General features: G+C 39.2%; 3 protein-coding genes across 4 annotated transcripts in view; 1 reads left to right on the top strand and 2 right to left on the bottom strand.

Annotated features, from left to right (window-relative positions):
• LOC140935350 (unconventional myosin-Va-like) overlaps positions 1–5,179 on the top strand; it is a 31,923-nt gene extending 26,744 nt beyond the window's left edge. Inside the window, exons 31-36 of the mRNA XM_073384903.1 lie at positions 23–173; positions 971–1,080; positions 2,177–2,248; positions 2,765–2,850; positions 3,569–3,743; positions 4,645–5,179. Coding sequence (XP_073241004.1) covers positions 23–173; positions 971–1,080; positions 2,177–2,248; positions 2,765–2,850; positions 3,569–3,743; positions 4,645–4,878 — 828 coding nt within the window. The 3' untranslated portion in view covers positions 4,879–5,179. The remainder of the gene's footprint in view (positions 1–22; positions 174–970; positions 1,081–2,176; positions 2,249–2,764; positions 2,851–3,568; positions 3,744–4,644) is intronic.
• Positions 5,180–14,100: 8,921 nt separating this feature from the next.
• On the bottom strand, positions 14,101–16,038 carry LOC140935340 (uncharacterized). Its single transcript, XM_073384892.1, has 4 exons — positions 15,707–16,038; positions 15,234–15,320; positions 14,682–14,972; positions 14,101–14,244 (listed from the first exon to the last, which is right to left on the bottom strand). The coding sequence occupies exons 1-3, from the start codon at positions 15,948–15,950 to the stop codon at positions 14,683–14,685; spliced, it is 621 nt and encodes a 206-aa protein (XP_073240993.1). The 5' UTR covers positions 15,951–16,038; the 3' UTR covers positions 14,101–14,244; position 14,682.
• Positions 16,039–16,945: 907 nt separating this feature from the next.
• On the bottom strand, positions 16,946–23,022 carry LOC140935331 (protein KTI12 homolog). Of its 2 annotated transcripts, XM_073384882.1 has the most exons (10): positions 22,796–23,022; positions 22,532–22,583; positions 21,821–21,873; positions 21,134–21,189; positions 20,660–20,733; positions 20,493–20,568; positions 19,415–19,498; positions 18,801–18,863; positions 17,976–18,044; positions 16,946–17,112 (listed from the first exon to the last, which is right to left on the bottom strand). In XM_073384882.1, the coding sequence occupies exons 1-10, from the start codon at positions 22,944–22,946 to the stop codon at positions 16,969–16,971; spliced, it is 822 nt and encodes a 273-aa protein (XP_073240983.1). In that variant the 5' UTR covers positions 22,947–23,022; the 3' UTR covers positions 16,946–16,968. The 2 variants fall into 2 exon arrangements, with proteins under 2 accessions (XP_073240983.1, XP_073240984.1); XM_073384883.1 differs by lacking the exon at positions 22,532–22,583 and having other exon boundaries at positions 22,796–22,867.
• Positions 23,023–23,036: the final 14 nt, after the last annotated feature.

The raw sequence follows: 23,036 nt of genomic DNA, 5'->3' as shown, positions 1-23,036 counted from the left end.
TTGTTCATATTTGGCATTTTAGGCGTTTCAAGTTCATAACACTCCGGAACAGAACGAACAATGTTTGAAAAACTTTGACCTGACGGAGTACAGACAGGTGCTCAGTGACCTGGCCATACACATCTACCAGGACTTAGTAAAGTGCATTTGGGAAGCAGTTCAAAATATGATAGGTAAAACAGTATGTTTACTACTTTCCCACGGATGTCAGCGCTTTGGAGGATATCATATCTTTAGCCTGCGAGCAAGCTCTCCTATTTGGGCAAGCGAAGCGAGCCTCGCGAGAACGCGCGAGCGAGCTCCTTTCCCCTGCCCCTCGCGGCTTCGCCGCTCGCTCGCGCGTTCTCGCGAGACTCGTTTCACTCGTCCAAATAGGAGAGCTTGCTCGCAGGATATCATATCTTCTGTTTGAGGGCAGGGAGGGCTAGTTTAGCAGTAGTATAGGACGCACCGAATTATTCTTTTTTTGCGCAGGAATATCGTGCTGACTTAATTAGAATATGATCCCTTCAACTTACATCATCGCTCGGAAATAACAAGAAAAACTTGTCAAAGCGGTTAAACCCAAAAATAGCACATGGTGTTATCTTAATGAGATTTTTCCCCATTTTATCTAGAGATACGGACAAAAGGTTGTGACGCCATAAGGTTAATGTATTTCTGCGCAGGTTAATGATATTCCTGTGCAAAAAAGGATAATTCGGTGCGCTTTATACTATTTGTACCTGATTTATTTTTATTTATATGAAGTATATCTTCGATTTACCATTGCCGCGATCAAAACAAAAATAAACATTAAACAAAGACAACGTGATTGCAACTTAATATGCGTGGGTTTTGCCTAACATTCTAACTTTTGAAACACGGACATGTGAAACCGGAGGGATTTTACCTTCTAGAGGGATACAAGTAGCAAGTGTTTGTCTGATTTTCTGAATTCATTTCATCTTGTCGCTTCCTTGTGTTACAGTCCCAGGCATGCTTGAGTATGAATCGATTCCTGGAGTATCAAGTTCCAAACCATTCGGTGGCCGAACTAAAGCTCATGCTGACATCACTGTCAAGTCTATCACCAAGATGGTTAGTAAATAGTTACACTGCAGTTCACGGGGCAGGGTACGCAGCGTTACAATCGGTGACAAAATTGGTTAAGACACTTTGCCCTAAATTACCTCTCTAATGTTTTTATTTACCAACTTAAAAAAGGGAAAATAAAGCTTTCCATCCCCACCCCCTCCATGCAATATTCTGCCACTGTTCGAGCTACCTGTAGAAAACAACAAATACCCCAACTTTGAATGGAGGGGAGGGGAAGGGATGTTGATTGTTTTGTTCTCTGAACTTACCCCATTTGAGGACAACGTCCCAACAATTTTGTCGCAGATTTTCAGGTGAACTCATGGCTGACTGTGCATAAGGTACTTGCCATTCTGTAGAGAAATAATAGGGACCTTAAACAACTACGACAACGACGGCAGTGAAAATATCACTAAAAAATGAATTTGCGTGCTTTCAAACTTTATCGCGTCTATTTGGAACCGCTCAATTCGTCAAATGAAGGCGACTTTTCCTGGAGTTGCTTTCTTAAGGGCTCTATCCATGTTGAAATTTGTCGTCGTATGTCCACGTCCTCCATATATAACGTCGCATTGGGAGGTTTCACATCGAAGTCGTTCAGTGAACGTCAAAGAAATGTGCTAACAAGCGTGATGCAAGTCAAGAGCTGTTGTTTTGGTCATAAAACCAATTGTTTTTTGACGTTGTTGTTGTCGTAGTTGTCGTAGTTGCTTAAGGTCCCTAATACCAGAGAGAACGTGACCTAAAACCAATACCAAATTAATTATTCTAGCCAATCATGTGACAGACAAACCCTTTTTGTAAATTAGTGAATATTGTGATGTAAATACATGTGGCAAGTGTCAAGCGCAGAAAAACAGGTGTAAGCCCGGTCACAGCTGTTATTGATTTTAATTCTTATTGGCCGAGAAAGTTGCACGAGGTTTCTCAGCCAATGTTAGCGTGTAGTTGTACAAACCAACACAACCGCATGGATAACTTCTTTCGACACCTAATTAGAAAACGTCCGAGGAAAGCAATAAGTGATAACTTGTTGGTACCCTGCATTTATGGTGACAGTTTCTTCTGTCATATTTTCATCGCAAACATTTTATTTCAGTTGTCAAATTTCCTTGCCATACTCAATGCTCACTGTGTTGATCCAGAGATCATCAAGCAGGTATTCCGCCAGGTATGTTCCATAACTCGTACTTCCTCGCTTGTCCTTTTGATCATGTGCTCGTCGTATTTGTGTGTGAGAGAAAAGGCCCATTTTATCGCATGCAGCGTTGTTACGATTAAACCTGCGATGCTCACAAGTCACTGGTAGATCTTAGGTGTGTTTTACACAATAAATCTCTTGTCGTACGTAAGCACATCGCATGTGTGAATCATGTTAATAGGCCCAATCACCTTACCGTCTTCTCCTTAATACAGGAGACTATATGCAACGTAAAAGTAACTTCGTTTTGTTGTCATGGTAACCGCCATAGCGGAAGACGCAAGACTCTTTTTCCAGTTTATAGGGCTGCTTAGGTAATAATAATAATAATAATAATAAAGATAGGTAAAAAAATTAAGTTGCAAGAGTTACTTTTCACCCTGGAAAATGTTTTTCTGTTGAGGCAGGATTGAGGAGAAAAAGTTGTTAATAATAACCTTGGACCTGCTTGAACGATTAATTGTGTTTGTTTTATTCATGGTGCAGCTTTTTTACTACATTGGAGCGAACATGATGAACAATCTACTGCTTAGAAAGGACATGTGTCACTGGTCCCGCGGAATGCAGATCAGGTCAGTTTACTGTTACACACCCTTTGGCTTTTTACCGTTTATACGGGCAAACCGGTCTCTTTACGGTTTGGGCAATTGATAGAAAAATTCGCGATTACTGTTTGAACAAATCAGTTCCATTGACCGGAAAACGGCTGCAAAGATGCTATGAAGAAATGGACAATGAATTTCCGTTTTGAACATTCCTTCTGGGAAGACAGGACTACCTTTTCAGATGTTCCGCTGCTCCCGGAAATATTTTTCAGAGAGAGAGAAGCGACGACCGGAAATGCGTCTGCTGTTCGCAGGCTACCCAAAACGTCGTCTGCCATTTAATTTCCAGCTGGATTCTCCGGAAACCTTTTTTAAATTGTAAACAACCATTATTTTACCTTCTTGTAATTCCTAACTCGACCAACAACGAAAAAAAACTGACTTTAGAGGAGTGTTAACACAATTACTGGTAAACCAGTAGTTTTCATTGTGGCGTACAATTTTAAGATTCCAACTGGTTGAACGCAAACCAGTTGGCTATTTACAAGCGTGAACAAATCCAGTAAGCGGGTTAGGGCGGGGATTGAATTAAGGGCCTCGGGATTAAACGCCTCGGCCGTACTGCCCCCAGTGGAAGAACATCAAAAATGTCTTCCATCGTACAAAATTGCTTTCATACTGAAGTGCTCTGAGAAAAGGAGGCTTAAACTAAGAATGCATTTATTTTTGTTAATCTCCGAACCAGATTCAACCTGAGCCAGCTAGAGGACTGGGTCCGTATAAATCAGCTGGAGGGCAGCGGTATCGTGGAAGCCCTAGAGAACGTCATACAAGCGACACAACTGCTCCAGGTCAATAAGAAGACTCTAGAAGACGTAGATGCTATCTGTGAAGTGTGCAGCTCTCTTAATACTTTGCAGGTATGATATTGAGCTATTCGTAAGGGCCCAGAATTCGTCGTGAGCACCTCTATCCATGTATTTGTGGCACGGCTTTTTCCGGGTCACAGGACCAGTTTATTATTAAATCGATTTTGGTTATCAATCGCGTACGTCCCACAAATAAGTTAGCAATACCTACAACCTAAAAATAGTATTCTTTCGGGGCCGTTTGGATGAGATTAAGTTTTCTTTGTTTCACACTTCGGATGTACGACTAGTCTATGAAAAAGTCATGACATAGTGCTCAGTAGTATTGGAGTTGCTCGCTGAGGTCTTTATTTCCTTGATCCCTACAACTTTTCTACGCAGCTAGGTCAATATTTAACAATTATTCCTCGAGCCCGAATGGGCACTGAGTCAATAGCTATTAACTCAGAGGCCATGAGGGCGAGAGGAATAATTGTTTTAGTAAAGTCCAACTTGTTGGTCAAAAATATGGAGATAAAACAACTTTAGCTAGTTAAAGCTAGACTTAAAGCCATTGTTTGGCTCTCAAAGCTGGCGCTTTTCGCTACTCGTGGGCTATAACATATAGCCTAGTAGTAGCTCAGCCAATCAGAACGCAGCATTGATAATAGACCACTAGTTGGATTTTACTAATGAGTATTAATTGTTCTGATGAAACACTGCAGACTATAAGGCTATTGTACACAGCCAGGACCCACGACCACACGAAAAAAAACGATGCTGTCTCTATGTACCGGCCCCTTCATAATAGATGGTTTCTCTGTGCTACGGTTTATCTCACAAAGTTACGTGCTTGACAAAAAATTGGTAACGTTTCCGTTGTTTGCTCGGTGTTGTTGCTGTATTTCCGTTAGTATGAGGTATTGATGAAAAATATCCCCAAGAGTTTTGTCTCTTTTTTCCCATTTTTTAGGTTCAGAAAATTTTGTCCATGTACACTCCCGCTAATGAATACGAAGCCCGAGTTCCATCCTCCGTGATCCGCGCCGTGGTGGATCGAGGACACAATAAGACCGAGCCAATGTACCTTATGAATGACACGGCTTATATGTATCCGTTTACACTGCCGTTCACTCCTTCTGCGGTGTCACTGGAATCTCTCACCATACCTGAACATCTCAATCTTGATTTCCTGAAAGTGGTTTAACGACATGGGTTGGGTACGTGTCATTTATCTGTGCTGTCGAGGAATCATTTCCGGCCGCGCAGAAACGGAGCAGTCTTGATTTTCGTTGAACCGTCAACAAGGATCGGAGCTAAGTGAATAATCCAAGTAACGAGCTAATATGAATTATCCAAGAGTGAATGATGGAGCCGCTTAAGGTCGTTCTAGATTTTGAGTCTGTAGACGAAATTTTGCGGTGTGACTATTCAAATGGAACCTCTACCCTCTGCCAGTGTTTTCAGGTGGTGGGATGTGTTTTTCAAGATTTTGCTTAATGAAATGTGGAAATTAAGTCAACAACAGTAGTGTGAAATGGGCCCATAGCTTCTACTTGAATGGCCTCCTTTGCGAATTTCATCTATAGACTCAAAACTTTCAAACTGTGTAATACAAAAATAGTTTGACAGCAAAGTACTGATGTATGCTGTTATTGGAAAGGCCCTCTAAACTTGGGGGTTCCACTTAGGAGGAAAAGTTAGCTATTTTTTTAAGTTAGCACTTTGATTCCAGCAACACTGTTAAAGTGCTCACAAGTAGCTCAGTCAGTATGAGTGAAATCAGTCCCTAGTTGATCCAAGCTTATGTAAATTAAAACCTAAATAAGCTTCCGACTCAGGGGAGTGCAAAACTCCTTCCCCTCTTCTTCTCCCTCGAAGGCTTGATCTTATGCTCAGCATTCTTCGTTATCGGAGGGAATATTTATGGTTAAATTTGACAACTATCATCAGCTTAATGACAGATGAAGTTCGATTTCCTCTCGCAGTGTGGTAAATTATTATTTTTTGTTGGTTCTTACAAAACAGCCTGCTGTTTTACTTCAAAGTGACACAAATACCGTAGACTACGAGTAGTCCCCCATTTTTCCTCAGGGATAGTAGAGCGAGCGAAACGCGAGCGCGCGTGAAAATCACCCCACGCGAGAAAAGGCGACACGCGACGGGGAGAGAGAAAAATGAAAAATGGCGGACTACTCGTAGTCTACAAATACCGCGAAATTATACCCAGTACTTTTGTTGAAAATTCGTTGTGAGGTAGCAGACGAAAAAGAAACCGAGAAATGAAAAAGGTTTGCAAACCTACAGTGAAGGTTTTCTTGTTTATTAAACAAGTAAATACTAAAATTTCATCATTATTCATCCTAGTTCAGGGTGATTACTATTGCATAGGTTAACCAATGCTCGGCTATGAGATTTTGCAATGCTATAGTAAACTCTGTCAGAACGTTCATATGGGTCGGCATCGGCGAAAAGTATATCATGTAAGAGAAATAACTAATGTTACAATTAGGATCGTCAAGTATTTAGCGAAATGTTGCTAGGTACCAGTGTAATGCGTAATAGGACAGTTTTCTTACGACCTTAAAATGATAACGGGTTAACACAGCCAACGTGAACGATTTGAAAGCAATCAAATTGGTTGGTTGTAATTTGAATTAGCAAACGAAGCCGACAACGCTCACTGCTGTGATGTCACATCTACTCTCGTTCTGATTGGATGATTCTTTGGACCTCTGACCAACAAAACATTGAAAAAGCAAGAATTTTTTTTAAGATCAGAAGAAAATTGCCCGAGCTTTAGAATTAAATAATATTAAAGTATCCTAGTGTCATAATTTCCTAGGAGTCAAGTGTATTTACATGTTAAGTAAGTCATAATAATATAAGTGATAATGATATCAGGAATGAAGACAGATAGTAATCTTGGTCTTATTTTCGAGAACAGTACACGAAAAATAGTGTGAGGATATATTTACTGGCAAGTTGTTAACTATGATGTAAATTTTTGAACTCAAACACGTTGGCCAACCCCGACCGCCAGGTAGGTCAACATACGCTACATTTCAGCGGGTTTTTTTTCTACGTGTGTGATCAGTGGTATCGTCCCTGATTAGCAAAGAAATAATTTGCATTCATAGACAGTCATTTAAACTATGACTTGATTTGTGTTCGTCGCATTTTAAAGATATGCCCTTCAGAAGGGTACATACGTACATAGGGTTGGTTTCGTTTTTGTGATCGGTGAAAATGCAGAGCAAACGTTATTTTTTTCAATTTTACATTTGTCCGTTGATAAAAGTTGTTTTCGATCATACATTTTGTACAATGATTGTCTTCTTTTGTACTTTCTTTTATTGACCATAGGTGCTCTTTTGATGTGTTCAATTATTGACTGTCAGAATTTGAATGAACGATATAGATTATAGCTTATAATCGCCAGGGCGAGAGTAGTGCTTTGGTAGGTTTCACTTTTGCTTTAAGGCTGCGGAAGATTTCAAATTTGACTGCTTAATGTCGTCCTGCCGCGGCGATTCTGCCTTGTAGCTGCAAAATGACAAGTACAGTGTTGCTTTAGAAATCTTTGTAATGAATCTTGATTCCCGCCTTGGCTAACTTTTCTTCGGATTTCATTGTGAAAGAGCCGTCAATGTCACCACTTAAGAAACGAGGAGACTGGAGACGAAATGTGTCCGCAATTGTTTCTGGGATAGTTACTGGGGATGGTAACAGTCCCGGAAGTCATTGCGAGTTAACTGGGTCCAATTTCCTTTTGGTTTCTTAAGTGGTGAATTAGTCCGGATGGCAAACCAGCTGAAGGTTCAGGACTGGGCAGCATCTTCTTGTCGTAGGAATTCCACAACCAAGGAGTTCTTGGTTATTACGTATTTATGTGACCTGACAGGATCTCATTTGAGTTCGTCAATTAAAGAGATCAACACCAAGGGTTTGTTTCAGTAGACTCTCGCCATCGTAGACAACAAATTGCAATGAAGCTTCCTTACTGGAGTAACCTGCTGTTACATATATCGCCCCATGACAGCCTTAGATCCTGGATTCCACGCCGTAGATTTCGTATTCCTTGTACGCATAATTGCAGATACTTTGTCACTGCAACTTGGATTCCGGATTCCAAAGCCCAGGATTCCAGATTGTACTACTACAAATTTCCTGGATTCCGGATTTCCCAAGCAAAACTTGCTCGGATTCCTTATTATCCGTATTACCATAAATGGCGCGACAAATAGTACGCTATTTTTTTTAACTTGCCAGTAGGGTGAAATGAGCAGCGTCTTGCGCCTCTTATAGTATTCGGATAGGTTAATATTAAAGGTCAATTATCCAAGTAAATGGTAACAATGAAACAGCCAGTGTCAGTTAGGGAGAATTTTTAGGATAATTAGCAGAATGAGCCTTTATGGCGTATGAATTGCGTACAGCGTAATTACAGTATCAATGAATTATTTAACGGTGATGATTCATCTTGATAATATCATAAATAAAATATATTTTTATAGAACTTTCGTTGTCTGTGGTTTATGAAAAAACCTCGCTAATCGACGATCCCGTTATTAAGGTCAATGACCATTTACATGGGAGTCCCCAAATGTTATTTTCTTCAAAATTGTACCCATTTATTACGATCAGTGAAATTACTGGTGAGAACACGTAAAGCAATCACTCTGACAAACGGAAAAGCTCTTTCTTTCTTGAAAGTCGATCAAAATGCATACTGATTAGGCTCGATTTCCATCGCCCTCCCACCTGCTGGTGATCGAGTCTACGTACGCGATTTCCAACAAATTTGGTGGTCAAATTTATTTTTTTCTTTCATTTGTAACCACAAACAGTCAAACTTTCCGTAATAGAGCCTCCTAGATGTAAAGATTCCTAATATACGAGAATCAAGCCTACCCAAGAAGAGCGGATCCGGAGACATTACTTTTTGGACGCAAATTTTGTGCAATTTCTAAGTTGCGATATGTGAAGTTCCATTTTTTCACTAAACGTTCTTGGTCGCTGGCAAAAAGTCAAACCTAAAGGTGTTCAGGGTCGCTTACGAGGGTTTACGACAGACTCTAACTAATGTAAGGGACTTTGACTGGGAAAAGATGATTGCTTACGAGAGATGATCGGACATGGTAGCCTCCCACGCATGCCTTCTTTAGGCTCGTCATGCAATCCTCCCCAAACCCTTCCCTTACGTGGGGAAGGAACGCGTGACGAAGCCCAAAGAACGTCTACGTGGGTGGCTACGCAACAAGGAAGGTTCGGCGGTAACCGAGAAAAGCTTGATGTCATAGTGTTTCACTACCCCGTTGATTCGACTAGATTTTCGTGGCCCAGCCATGGTTATATTGTAAGAATGACGGTGATACAGTGAGATTCCGATTCTTTAACCACTTTGGGAAAAGCAGATTATGGTTCAAATTATGGCGGGTCCCTGATAGGGTTTTTCAATCCCGTAATCCCGACCCAAGATTTCGGCCAATCCCGTAATCCCGAGGGTTATTTTGGCACCCCGCCTTCCGCGCATACTTTCAATCCCGAATCTCGCCCCGATTTCGCTTTAAAATCCCAAATCCCGAGCCTCAAGGGAAATCCCGCATACCGAAAAACTTATTGAAGACCCTCATTATTGGGAGGTTTCAAAAATCGAAGGTAAAATTACGGGACCATATATTTAAACGTTGTTTAGCCAGTGTTTAACAAAACCGCGTTCTAAGTCATTTTCAATTTGCCCAACGATTTTATCTGAACATCATTTATTGTGACCAGTTTTATCAAAACATATAGAGAACACTAGAAAAGCATTTATCTTCTTAAAACAACCCACCAAAGAAGAGATCTGGAGGTTCAAAGATTCGTTAAACCGCGGTTTAAGTTAGACTTCGTTTAAATATTTGGCCCACAATGTTTGACTGGTGACGGGAATTTAGGTTCGAATTATCGCAAATTTCGAAAAACAGAGTGTTCGAGAAATTGGGATTCTACTGTACGTTATGTCAGAACCCTTATAATTCACTGTATATAATAATATTTATTTGTTTATTCATATATTCACCATGTATCTAAGTCGAAAATCAAAACTGATATAGGACCGTAACCATTTTACTCTGAAAATCAGTTATTGAGACACAGAATACAGGTTTGGACTAGATTCCAATGAAACCTCATGCTAAATACAATTGGGATGTTTGGCTGAATCGGGAGTGAATGAAAGGGTTGCTTTCCATTTCAGGGGCGGATCCAGGGGGAGGGTGCAGGGGGTGCGCACCCCCCCCCCCTGGGATGACCTGCGGCCGCTTTCTAATTAACGCTGTGCAGTAGTTTGACAGACATACAAAATCTGTTCTATCGTTTGATATGTATTCTCAGCAGTTCACATTATGTTATTTCCTAGTCAAAAGCCCTCTTCTTCGTATTCGCTTTTAAAATTTTTTACGTCATCGGTCAGTTAGTGGTGCACCCCCTCCTAAGAAAAAATCCTGGATCCGCCCCTGCATTTGGTCAAATCGACCGGTCAGAAACCACTTTGTGGAACTAACGAAGAAACAAATGGAACGGAAATTTTTGATTGAAACGGCAAGTTCCAACCGAATCAAAGCGTTCCCCAGTTTACGTTTCGACCGAAAATTTGATAACTCCTCAGCAAAGTGGGACTGCAAACGAAAATTCTTGGATTTAAGTAGCTTTAAAAGCTAAGAAATGTGAATACGGAATTTAAAAATAAATGGATTAGGAAACACAAAGCCGTCACTATACTGGCAGCATCTTCTAAAAACCTTGAATAAGTTCTTTTATCATTGTTTCACTGTCACGAGTTATATCTCAATGGTTGAACAGGCTGGTCATTTCTTGTACTTACAATGTGAAAATTTGAAGCACAAGTACAACTGTAATGTAAGAAGCAAGGGAAAAAATGCTGGCCTTTGAACCTACGACGTAACTGACTTTGGCTTGGCAGCCTTGGCCCAGAATCCCGACGTTACAGTAGTCTTCACAGCAACAATGTATTTCACACGTGGTGTGTTGCGTATGACAGGAGTCTGGGTCACAATGAGAGCGTTCTCCGCAACCCTTCCGGTAGGAAATCCCTCTCCCAGTTCTGTTCAGGACTTGCGTGAAACAGACCCAGTCACCTTCCCCACAGTTATGCATTTTGAGGTCCTTCTCGCAATCTGCCCACGATGGGGACTGACAGCCAAAGCAGTGGATGCTGAGGGCTACAGTGGATGACAAATACAAACACATTGCTATATAATACATGAACAATGTTTCAAACCAGTTGCATGTGGCAAACAAATAAACTCGTTTACGCTTAAATGTCTCATTAGGCCCGGTTCAGAAGCCGAACTTCTCATGAACCGAGCCTATTTCGAATTATTATTAAGACCGGCTCACGTCGATCTCAATTGCAGCTGAACTAAGTTCAAAACGCGAAAAATGCTCATTTCGGTCAAACTGCTTACAAAATATGTATAATAATTTATGCATTAGGTTCGGTACATGAAAAGTTCGGCGTCTGAATCAAAGCCGTTCCAAGGTCGCTCCAAAGGCGAAATTCCCGGCCGGGCTAGGCGAAAAGAACGGCTAAGCCGTTCCAAATTGAAACAGGAGTTTCTTTCATGCACTTAATTCAATGTATTAGGTTCGGCTCATGAAAAGTTCGGCGTCTGAACCGGGCCTTAGGCAAAGCGCTGACAAGCAACAGCTTACTATACCTTACCGCAGTCTGTTAATTTGAGTTCCTACGCGGAAAAACTTTGGATGCATCTCAAGTACGCGCTGAAGCTGTATAGGCCTGTGCAGAACGATATCCCCGAAAGGGTCCTTGGTGAGAACAGTGGTGAGAACTTTGGTTGCCAGCGCTTTATAGTTCTTGTTGTTTGCGAATAGTCAAATTAATGGATTAAATAACCAATCACCCTCCCAACGCCCCCAACCCAACCTATGTGACAGTAATAAGTTAAAATCAGTTGAAGTCTTTAACTAGCATTGTCTTAGATGGAATGAAGGTTAACTGACAAATGCCATAAATTTACTCGACCCTGTAGTCCCGTTGATAATTAAGTTACACAATCCTAGCTAAGTCTTAGCTAGGGTCTAGCTAGCACAAAACTTGCTCAAAAACAAAAAGACTGCATGATGAGTGACCTTGGCTTAGCTTTAATTAGCCTGCGAGCAAGCTCTCCTATTTGGGCGAGTGAAACGAGTCTCGCTCGTTCTCGCGAGGCTCGCTTCGCTTGCCCAAATAGGAGAGCTTGCTCGCAAGCTAAGCTTTAATGACTCGTGGTCACGGCTTACAAAAGAATCATACACACCGCCGGATTTACAGTCGTAAAAAAATTGCAGTCATTGCAAAACGTTGAACAGCGAAAATAGATGGATAAACAAATAAACATAAAGAGATGTTAAGTGATGTTAGGTCCATGCACTACGAACCAAAAGATTCGAGTTCTAAGTTGCGAGGGAAAGCTGCTTTTTCTGATCATGTCAGTTGCCCCAGTGTCAGGTGCCGCTAACAACACTAACTGAAAACATGGTTTTCAAACTCTGGAATGTGTTTCGAATCAAATCGCTGCGGTGACTGCAATGAAGAAATCGAACGCAAGGATGAACATTTGCCGTTTTGAAACAAATTATGGACGCGCTATCTTTATGGAATACGGGCAAGAAACTGGAGAAGGGCACATTTTGTGCTTATCATGTGATCGAACTTACTCCTGTAGTTCGATCGTCTTAATCGTTACAAATCGACGAGAAGACGCTTAAGCATCTAGCCCTATCTTTACAGGGCACGGTAAAGTCTGACGGATAATACGATAAGAGTAAAACAAAGAAACAAAAACGGTTGCATGGGGTGGCAAACAGTTTACATCGTTCAAACACGATGAAGAACTTTCGAACCCGGACTCTTGTATTCGCCTTGCAGCGGCTTCCGAAAATATCGATGAAAAGCATCATTTGTGTGGTGCAAATCGGCAAGTTTCTGCTATAACCATTGACGGAATCATGCATGCTTATCTTGATCATGAAAGCTCATTCAATTGCCAACAAAAATCCTCCTCAAATCCGACACTTTCACTTTAGCTACTGCAGAAAAGGTAATGAATTTAGCTTGTAACTTACCTTGGGGTAGAAGGACTACGATGGAAAATGCTATTAAGAAACTGTTCATCTTAAGATGTTACGGACGCTCAGTTTAGTTGGGTTTCTGTGTTTGCTGCTGTTACCAGCGAATTCGGGGCTCTGAGTTCTTCAAGAAGCAAGTACACTGGCGAAGCTACTTTCTAACGACGCGTATGGAACTAAGAAATATGAGTATTATAATGAAGGAGGGTCTTGACCCTGCCAAGAATTCGACCGAAAAAAGAGCTGAAAGTCATTAAAAAAATTTTATCTATCAGAAGGACGAACCTATTCGTAGATCGATGCGGTCGACCTTGCAAAGGTTACTTGAACTCCCGCTTAAGGAAAACAAAAGCTAGGTTGTTTAGGTTTTTTTTTTTTTCTTTTTTTTTTTTTGTTTACGCTGAGGCCATATTTAGAAATGACTGTACTTAAAGTTGAATGACGTTTTTGAATGTAACGCTTCTGAAACGCTTCTGTAACGAACGCTCCTGTAACACCCCTGTCCTGTCTTGAAAGCAGCGTTTACCCTGGGTACCAGAGGTTTTTTGTCCGTGCGACGAGCTAGGAGCTTCCGCCACTTTTTAAGACTTAACCGAAAAACGGGGGAAATCGCGCATGAAAAACCTCTGGCACCCAGGGTACAAGGCGTTGCACTGACCAAAACATTATATTTAAGAATAAGAAGGGTAGAAAAACGGTATCAGAAAATGCCATCCCCGTTTGTCGCTGTGTCTCTGTTTACGAATCTATTTCTGGCCACGAGGGAAACCGTTTTCCGCATTACTATCAATGGAGAGCTGAAACGTAATGAAGATCTGTTTGTTTGAAGCGCGGCAACGACAGCTTTCAGCGCAATAACAAGACTGACGACAAATTTCTTGTGTCGAGGATCTTCTTCAAACTTTCATATATCTTGGTAAAGTTACTCTGTGTCAGTAGCCAGTGGCAGCGCGCGTAAAACCTAACTGAACCATGAAAGGAAACACTCTGATCTCAGCAACGGAAAAAAAACTGAAACGCCGGCCGGGATGTGCGAGCCCTTAGAATTCAAATTTAGATGTAATTTGCGAACAGTTTGTGGATTTAAGGGAAGAATCTTTGATGTGAAAATACAGACTTTTTTTCAGCCAATTGTAACTGATCCGTACTAATCTTGAATTGGGCACTTGGATTAACTGACTTGAAGTTTAATACGTAATTAACCTCGCGAAACCAGTTCAAAATCCAGAAATACTGATTAGTCTGAAATAAAGGTGAAGGAAACTATACAGAGCCGAGAGAAAACACTGACTAATAAAACTAGATGCCTTTATTTCATTCATTGAAACAGTCCTGACAAAATACAAGGATATAGCACAGCAATTTATCTCTATGTTCACGGAAAAATCCGCTTAAGTCAGGCATCAGGAAGACACTGCAGGCTAAGTACATAAAAGACCTGAAAAATACACACGAAAGTTTAACGATCAGTAATTATATAGAAACCCTGAATACTAGAGAAAGCTTGCTTAAGTGTTTTGGATTTAATAATTTATACGAATAAGCAATTGAGAAACCAGCCTTATTCAAACCGCGAATGTTCATAACTGAAAAATAAAATTCACAAAAAGTTGCGAAACCAGATCAAAACTGAGAACTGAGACGCCGTTCTGCTCCCACCGGTTGTTCAAAGGGGCCGCATTGATCATTCTTGGGTATGAATAAATTCTATCATTATTTTGGGAGGACTTTATCCACGCCATTAATTTCAATCTCGCTCACGTAATTACTTTCCACTTATGTTAGTTAGAACAATTCTGTCTTGCCAGTATGGGTTCTGATTGGCCAAAATACTGATAATTTAATCTAATATGAGCCTTTTATTTGAAAGTTTACCTTAGCTCTCACACTTATACTTCACCACAAGGTATTTGTCAGTTCCCTTGCAAGGATCACCGTACACGCGGTTATTTGCATGAAGCACACAGCTGGTTTTCCTGTCGCAAGCTTTTCGCACGACCGTCATGGATTTGGCAGCCTTGCACTTTGTATTGGACATGTTTTTGCCTTTGCACACTCGTTTGTTCAGCCGGCCATAGTTCGCCCTCACGATCTTGATTTTCCTTCCTCTTTTACAGGTTAAGGTAGCTTTCTTGCCTTCGCAAACTGTCAAAGACTTGGGCTTTTCTATTACAAAGAATCAGAAAACAATCATTAAACCTATTTATTATCAAATTGGTTTATGGTGGTTAAAAACCTATGTCTTACCGTGGCAAACAAAACGCGATGTTTAATAGTGTAAGACTGTTTTTTACAAAAATTTTAGATCCATTTGCTAGTCGGGGTAAGTCGCACAACTAAATCATCACAATTCAAGCCATGCACCTTCATCGGACAACGGTGATTTCCAGAAGTGAACCCTGTAACTTGGAGAAACTCAATTCATACCTTCCCTTACAGCCTTGCGAATCATCCTTGATATTTTAGTGAGTTTTCTGTCCATTTTGGCCAAACGCTTCATCAAGATCTTGTTTGCTGGTAGGAATAATAAAAAATAATAATACAAAAACAATTAGAAGTCCTAAATTGAACGGGAGTTGTACATATGGAAAATCGCCCATTGTTTCTTGTGTTGAATACATGTTGATTGTCGTAAGCCTATGAATCAGCATCTGGGTTTACAACGGCAATTATGGCCTTTAACTTATAGAATTCTAGCAGATAGATTCTTAAAGATTAATGATCCTTATGAGAAAATACCTTGACGCGTCTCAAATTTTATGATTTAATTTTTTCACTTTTTTGGCCTTTAACCGACCATGGATTGTTTTTGGTTTTTTGCTCAACAGATTGCCCACAATAGTCGCTAAGATTTTTAGCACAAATGACACTATAATTATCAAAAGTCAATATCGTACTACCTTTTTTCAGATGCTTCGCTTCCAACTGTAGCAAGCCGATTTTGCCATGAGTATAGCGCACAGTCAAGTCGACTGCACTCACAATGGACAAGACTTGTCCCAGATCTTTCTTATTCGAGCAAACTGTCTTGATTTTCCAACGTTTCAAAGACTTTCCTTTCCCGCGACCTTTTCTAGCGAAGGAAGGATGTAACAGCGCGAGTAACGCGAGAGCGATGGCCAAGCAAGTAAGTACTTTCAACATTGCAATGGGTTCACCGAGAGTGATCGTGTCCTATCGTCCTCGTATAAAGCGGTGAAAAGTCTTCGAAGGCGGCCTAGAACTAGAGTCATTATGGTAGTTGGTAGTATTTCGAGTCTCGCACTTTTTCTTGTTGAATATACGTCAATCGTTTATTTACCTTTTGTGTCAAAGGTTAGTAAGATAGAAACAACACTTAACAAAGCTTTTATTTGCTTTTAAAGATCTGTGGTCGGTCCATCATGCTATTCAACGCATTGAACAAAAACATGGAACTTTTAGAAAACTTTTTAATAATTTAAACGATATTTTATCGACTCTAGTTTTACTATATCGCTTATTATCCATGCTGTCCCGGTTATGTTAAAATGAAAGTGTCAAATTCTTTTATCAGCGTTACATTTTAGAAGCATATATTTATTTGCGTTGATGAGTACTAAACCATTGCTTTAATTAAGCTTTAAAAACTTGACATGTTCCACGAATTTATCATGACTAATAATATATATAATTATATATTTATCTGTCTTGAAGTCCATACGAGTGCACATTATTTTTCTTTTTGTAATTCTTCTAAACTCACTTCAAAACAGTATCTTCAGCGAACCTTTTTTTTTCAGAAAGTTTCAAGTTCCATAATCTTCGCCTGAAAAAAGACATTTTGTAATAATGCAAATTTTCCCTCAAAGTTTGCGAAGTTTGAGATGGAACAAAGATTAGGTGCGATCGTTCAGGGTATAAATTAAAAGGCAGAGGGACTCTCTGATAGTCTTAGCTACGACCAGACTCGTCCCTAGCGGACACAACACAATTTTCGTTTTTTCCGTCCGCTTGACTATACTCATCCACGCATTTAACTTCCGCTAGACTTCAAGGGTGGAAATATCAAGTTTTATTGTATCGTTTTTCTCTTTTAAGGAATGTACTCTCTGACAAAGGAACTAGTTTCGTTTCCCGTATTAAACCTTAAGTACTACGGAAAAGCAAATCAGGAAAGATAAACTAAAAATATCAGTACTATTTATTGTATGCTACTGTTCAAGTACTGAACAAACATATTCGCAATTTTCTTTGTATCTTCTACAGGGTGCATTTTGGTGTAAGTAATAAACTGTCGACGAATTCTTCTTAACTCCGACATATTCACTGTTCTGTTCAAAAGAACGTGGAGGATAAATGGTCAAGGAAGCACAACGGCACCGTCTGGCAAGTCATCACAAAGTACCACAAAAATACTGTGGGGGGAAGGGGAGGGGATGGGGAGGGGGAGGGGAAGGGGAGGAGATGACAATACAATGGCAAACCCAACAGCCCCTGGGTATTTGCCATTTTTTTAAAAACATTTGGTTTCGTCTTCCTCTCTCCTCCACTGTATAGTTTTCTGTTTGTAGCAGGGAAGACTGATGGTCCTGGCATTTGTTTCACTCTGCAGCATCTAAGAAAGGGTTTTAACTCCTTTCCTTAACAGCTTTGTATTATGTCTTCACACCCCACAGTCAAAATGTCCATATATACTGTCTGCACATACCGGACGATTTCAGAAACTCCCCCCTCTCTCCCTCCCTCGTGCGGTGTATTTGGCTCTCGTTTAAATCCACTACTGAGTGGGCCTACTACATACAGAATATGAAGGTGATCGTAGTTGAAGAGGTAACCTGCAGAACGAAGTTGCTAAGCCGGAAGCGTAGCCTCGTGGGCTGAAGAGGAATAATATAATAAGAAAATAACGGAAATGCTCGAGTTGGAATAATGGTGTGATGCCCTTTTTTTAGGGGGGGGGGGGGGGGTTGGGGAACATTAGATAGAATAACAAAACCTTTTGAGAAGTAGTGTTGGATGATGACCTTCCCATTCTTTCTCTACACCCCTAGAGAAGCCACTATAAAATTATACTATTCACGCCCTGTTCAGTATCCTGAAAGACCCTGGAGCTCGAACTCATAAATGGGAAATGATGCAAACCTAGTAAACTCTGTTAGGAGGTATCCCGTCAGTCGCATGCAAACACAGTTTATAATCAAAGGATATTTTTTCTGATGTTCCAGGAATCGTTACCTGATCGCCTGGTACAAAAGTACGCTGGGAATTTAACAGTGCCTGCAAGAATGAATGATATTCAAATTGACTGTCTGGTACCAAAATTACAATGTACACTGACGAAAACTACAAAATGTACCCGACGGCCAGAGCACAATGAGTAATCATGGAGAAAAATTGCCTCTTTAACTGCAATGATCTTCTTTAGATTTCATTTTTATTTCACAGTTCCAATTAGGAGTTCAAATCCTGGCTGACAAACCTGATTTTTTTCAGGCTTTTTTTAGTAAATGCATAAGTTGCAACTGTACCTGCAATGGTCATCTTTACATTTATTTCTTCATCCCCAGTTCCAGTAAAGAAAAATTCTTCATTGATAATTATGTTCATCATTTCATGCAATATTTTGTTGATTTTTTTGTTGCTGAACTAATATAAATCATTCATTTATTCAGCCTGAACCAAATGGTCGAAACTTAAGACATTTTTTCTCTGGGGAATGATTATATTTAACCCATGAAGTCTTTACGCTCAACAGTCAAAAACTAAACTTTCTTTTTGACATGAAAAAATTGGGGGGGGGAGGGGGGGGTGGCAAGAGACAATTAATTTTATAAAGGGTGTCTCCAGGGGGGGGGGGTGGGTGTCTCTTTAGGAACATTGCTAAATTTTCTGTAACTTGAACTACAGGGGGTATATAAAAAGAACCTTAATAAGCTTGTCGAATAAAACGTAGAACATATTTCCATATTCATCTGTCATGCACATCAACTAAAGACATGCTGAACAGTTTAATCAAGAGGTACATATACTTACAGTTACTATTTCTTGGGTTATTTTGTCAAGTTCATATAAGAAGTTTGTAGCAGATAATGGTTGCTAGAAATAAGAACAGAATGACAGAAAAAAATTGTAAATGGTACGGTCTTCACATGTGAGTTAGTTTAGTGCTAAAAAAAAAACAGTGCTGTTGATAATGAACATAGAACCTTTTGACATCCTGAGCGGATGGGATATCTTCCAGTAATAACACAATTTCCTATCTTACGTGTAAAAAATATGGTGGCACACTTAAGAATGATGCTAATTTACTTGAATGTACTTTGTAAAGGCTGGTAATATATGGTCTACAAAATATTATACATTAGTGCTTATTATACAAAAGATTTAAAAGGTTGAGTTAGGCAATGGGTTGTGCATGACAAGATACTACATTAAGATTTGTACATGACTGCACAATAATCTTCATTTCAAGGCATCCAGTCTTGCATATTATATATGAGAAGTGTTTAAAACTTAATTTTTAACACATGCAACAGTATGTTTACTCACTGGAATAATCTTCATTTCAAGGCATCCAGTCTTGCACATTATATATGAGAAGTGTTTAAAACTTAATTTTAAATACATGCAACAGTAAGTTTACTTACTGGTTGAGTGGCCTGATTTGGTGGAGGTGGTATTCTGTTTATAAGAGCATCATATATAGAATCCAATGGCAGGTCATCACCCACCTGGAGATCAAAGATAATATAAGCTGGTACAGTACTGGAAATTTCTAAATTTATGACATAATCATGGTTTTCAACTCTTTTTAAGACAATTCATACAGAGTAGAGAAGTGCATGATGTCACAAAAACTAACTTGAAGAAATTATTCGACTGGGCAGGACAATCAAAAAGAACAAGATGAACTGTCTACTTGCCAAAATTCAGCTTGTTAGAGCAAATTGACAGTGAGAAATTAGCAACATTATGCTCAGATAACTCCATACAAATCCTTCTAAAATTAACTTGGAGCATACCTTTTAAGATCCAGGTAAATATCTCAGTTCGTCCCATAATTTCACAAATTCAATCTTTGTGATGTCACACTTCTCTACTATATGGTGCTGTTGTCCATACACTCTACATGTACATGCATTTAAAATTATTTAATTCAAGAACAGTGTACTTGTTTGCTATACGGCATTCAACAAATACATAAATGTGTTACAAGCAAAAATTAAATTAACTAGGATAAAATTCTTTAACCTACGGTAAAACCTTGATATAAGGATGGACCAAGGGACTTGTACTGGCAAAATATGTTCACTATAACAAGGCATCATTTTAGCGACATTCTTTTTCATATCATTTACTATTACTGGGGTAAAGAATATGGTTCATTGTACCAAGAACGTTGTTATTTAGAAGTTTGTTGTATCAAGGTTCTACTGTAGTTTGATTCTCAATGTCCTTTTATAGTCTCCTAGCTCTAATTCATACATAATTAGGGCTAGGAGACAAAGGTAACTGAGAATCAACATAAGTTAAAAACTTTAAACCTGATTTTAATTTTGACCTGTAACATAATATTATGTACTGCTCAAGGAAGATGGCCCTGAAAAGACCCTGGATTAAGCCTCGTAACCAAAAGGTGCAAATATATGGTCCACACCTTTATCTTTGCTGGCTGCTATCATAAGGGTAATGTTGTGCCACTTGGCTCCATACAATAATGTTTACCTGAATAACAAATAGTGGAGAGTCCCATCGGTTTCTAGATTCCGGTGCTTCAAACCTCATCACCAGTGCATCTAAACTGAAAATTGAAACATTAGCTCCAGATGGGCTGAATAAGAAGATATCCTTCATGGGCAAATCTATTATTGTACACAAGAGGCACAGCTTACATTTCTTCATCATATCCATTTTCTCTTGTACTGTTCCACTCTCTACATTTTTCTTTTGAAGTGTCACAATGAACCTATACAAATTTAATAGGAAAAATCTAACCACAGTTAACTGTATTTTGTGTAATGTATGTGATTTATTTCTGAACAATTGCACAGAAAAATGAACACATAGTAATTTAATTAATTTTGATAAATAGACCTCCTTTTTTAAAAGCCTTTTTTGTGCATGTGAACATGTTATCTTGATAACTAGACCATTTCTGTGATAAAATAATTAGAGCAAAATTGTTTGACAGCTACAGGATGACAGTCCATCAACAAGATTTTGAGAAAGTTGTTCATCATTTTTACCTCTTATCAGAGAGTCTTCAGTATGATATACCATAAATTTTAAGCAAAAAATGTTTTTCTTCATACTATTTTTGTATTTCATTCTCTCTTTGCTACCAAATAATATATTTGCATACTTACAATGCAATGAGTAGTTTTATGTGCCTTTGCAACACAGTACAGCTCATATCTGTAACCTGAAAATTTAACAAAGCATAATGATGAGCCCCAATATCCACATACAGTAATCTGCAGATTGATCTAAATAACTGGTATAAGTGAAATCTTCATATTTTAAAAACAGATATCAGCTCTCCCACCCCCATAATTGTCACATAATTCTTTGTATAGTATGGAGTTTAAGCTAAGACTTTTTTTGGTGATGCATGTCAACTGATAGTGAGGCCTTTTCTGTCTTACTATACCTTGAAACAACCAAATTTGTATTGCGCAATGTCTTTATGATTATATAGATCATTAAATGGTTTATTTAAATACAAAACATTTCAGCCACACCACTGCCCAAGAATGCCAAAAGTCCACTTCCAGTTGAAGTGAGTCACTAAAAATAGTCTTTGCTTATACTCACTAATGCACATATATAGATGTGAGAAGAGTTAAAGCATCAGAGATGTACAAGAGGTAGACTTCATGGTGCAAAAAACTCTTCTAAGGAAATGGACTTGGATTAATTTGCTGGTGTGGTTAAAGGTGTTGTAGCCCTTACCCTACCCTTGACATGTGCACTGGCAAGTTATAAAGCAAGTGCTAAGGAACGGATAATACTTTTAATTTATACACTCGGTAGCACAATAGTCATGTTCTTACCTTTAATATAGTTAAGCGAGTCTAATATGACAATATCATCTCTTGAAATCAGCCTTGAAAAAATAAATTAATTAAAATGAATAATAATATTGGAACATCATATGCAATGGGCTCAAGTGCAATACTTGGTAAACAAAACTAAAATTTGCTGGTTTCTTAACCCTTAGTTGCTAAACAGAGTTTGCTTTTCAGCTTCTCTGTCCTAAACAGCGTACATAATTTAAAACAGGCTACTCCTAAACAGTCTTAATACATCAAACGATTAAGGTACTTTAGTATAGTCTGTTTTTTGAAATCTAAAGAGGGTCCAGACCTCAAAACCTCAGTAACATATCAATATGCCCAAACCTGGACAATATAATCATTCCCTCTTGAGTAACTGAGTGGCAGTCGTATTAAAGTGGCAGATTTTTTCTTTTTAACCACATGGGCTCTATTATTTGAATTGATCTACTAGATCTCTACAGTATTCAAGACTATCCCAGTAAGGAATAGTATATATTATTGAGCAGATGTAATTGATAACTGCTTTGGCAGAAAACCAGCAGCAAATTATGGGTGCTCCCTTGTTTCATGGAGCAGGTTTACAAGGATGGTCCATGGGACCAATTCTAGGTACTTCATAAAGGAAGACTATAAAAGCAACCAAAAAAAACTAGCACATCCTTCGCATGCGTGAGTGTGAAATTCATTCATCAGTCAGCTAACTACCTTTCTACTGCAGACTTCAAAAGACCTCTTGCCTCTTTTTCATTTGCTGATACTTGGGGAAAAGAAAAAATATCGCAATCACACTTCTGGCCATTCTCAGTGTAAAAAGTGTGCAAAGGACCCGACTTTGCAACTGACACTTAAAAGCCACCACCAGGTCGATCATAGGTATGAGACTTATTACAAGTCCATGATCCTTTAGACCAAACTTGTATCAGAAGCATCTCCAGGTATTTACTCACAGCTACAATGTATTATATATACCTGAGTAAACTGCGTTTCTTTCCAAATTCAAACTCTCGTCGCCAGCCAAATGAACAGTCTTTCCTCTTGAAACTTCAAAATGATTTTTTAATTCCTTAGCCCTCTTTGATTTTCCTGAACAAGGGTATCCACACATGACTACTAGTGGCATTTCTTTCTGATTTCAAAGCTAAGAATTTTTTCCTTCGTAGTCAGTCTAGTCTCTGGCCGCCTTGTCCGCCATATTGGAGATCTTGTTTTC

The sequence above is a fragment of the Porites lutea genome, chromosome 4 (assembly GCF_958299795.1).
Source record: "Porites lutea chromosome 4, jaPorLute2.1, whole genome shotgun sequence".
Lineage (NCBI taxonomy): Eukaryota > Metazoa > Cnidaria > Anthozoa > Scleractinia > Poritidae > Porites > Porites lutea.
The sequence above is the reverse complement of the archived record's forward strand: the minus strand, read 5'-3'. Positions and strand labels throughout refer to the sequence as shown.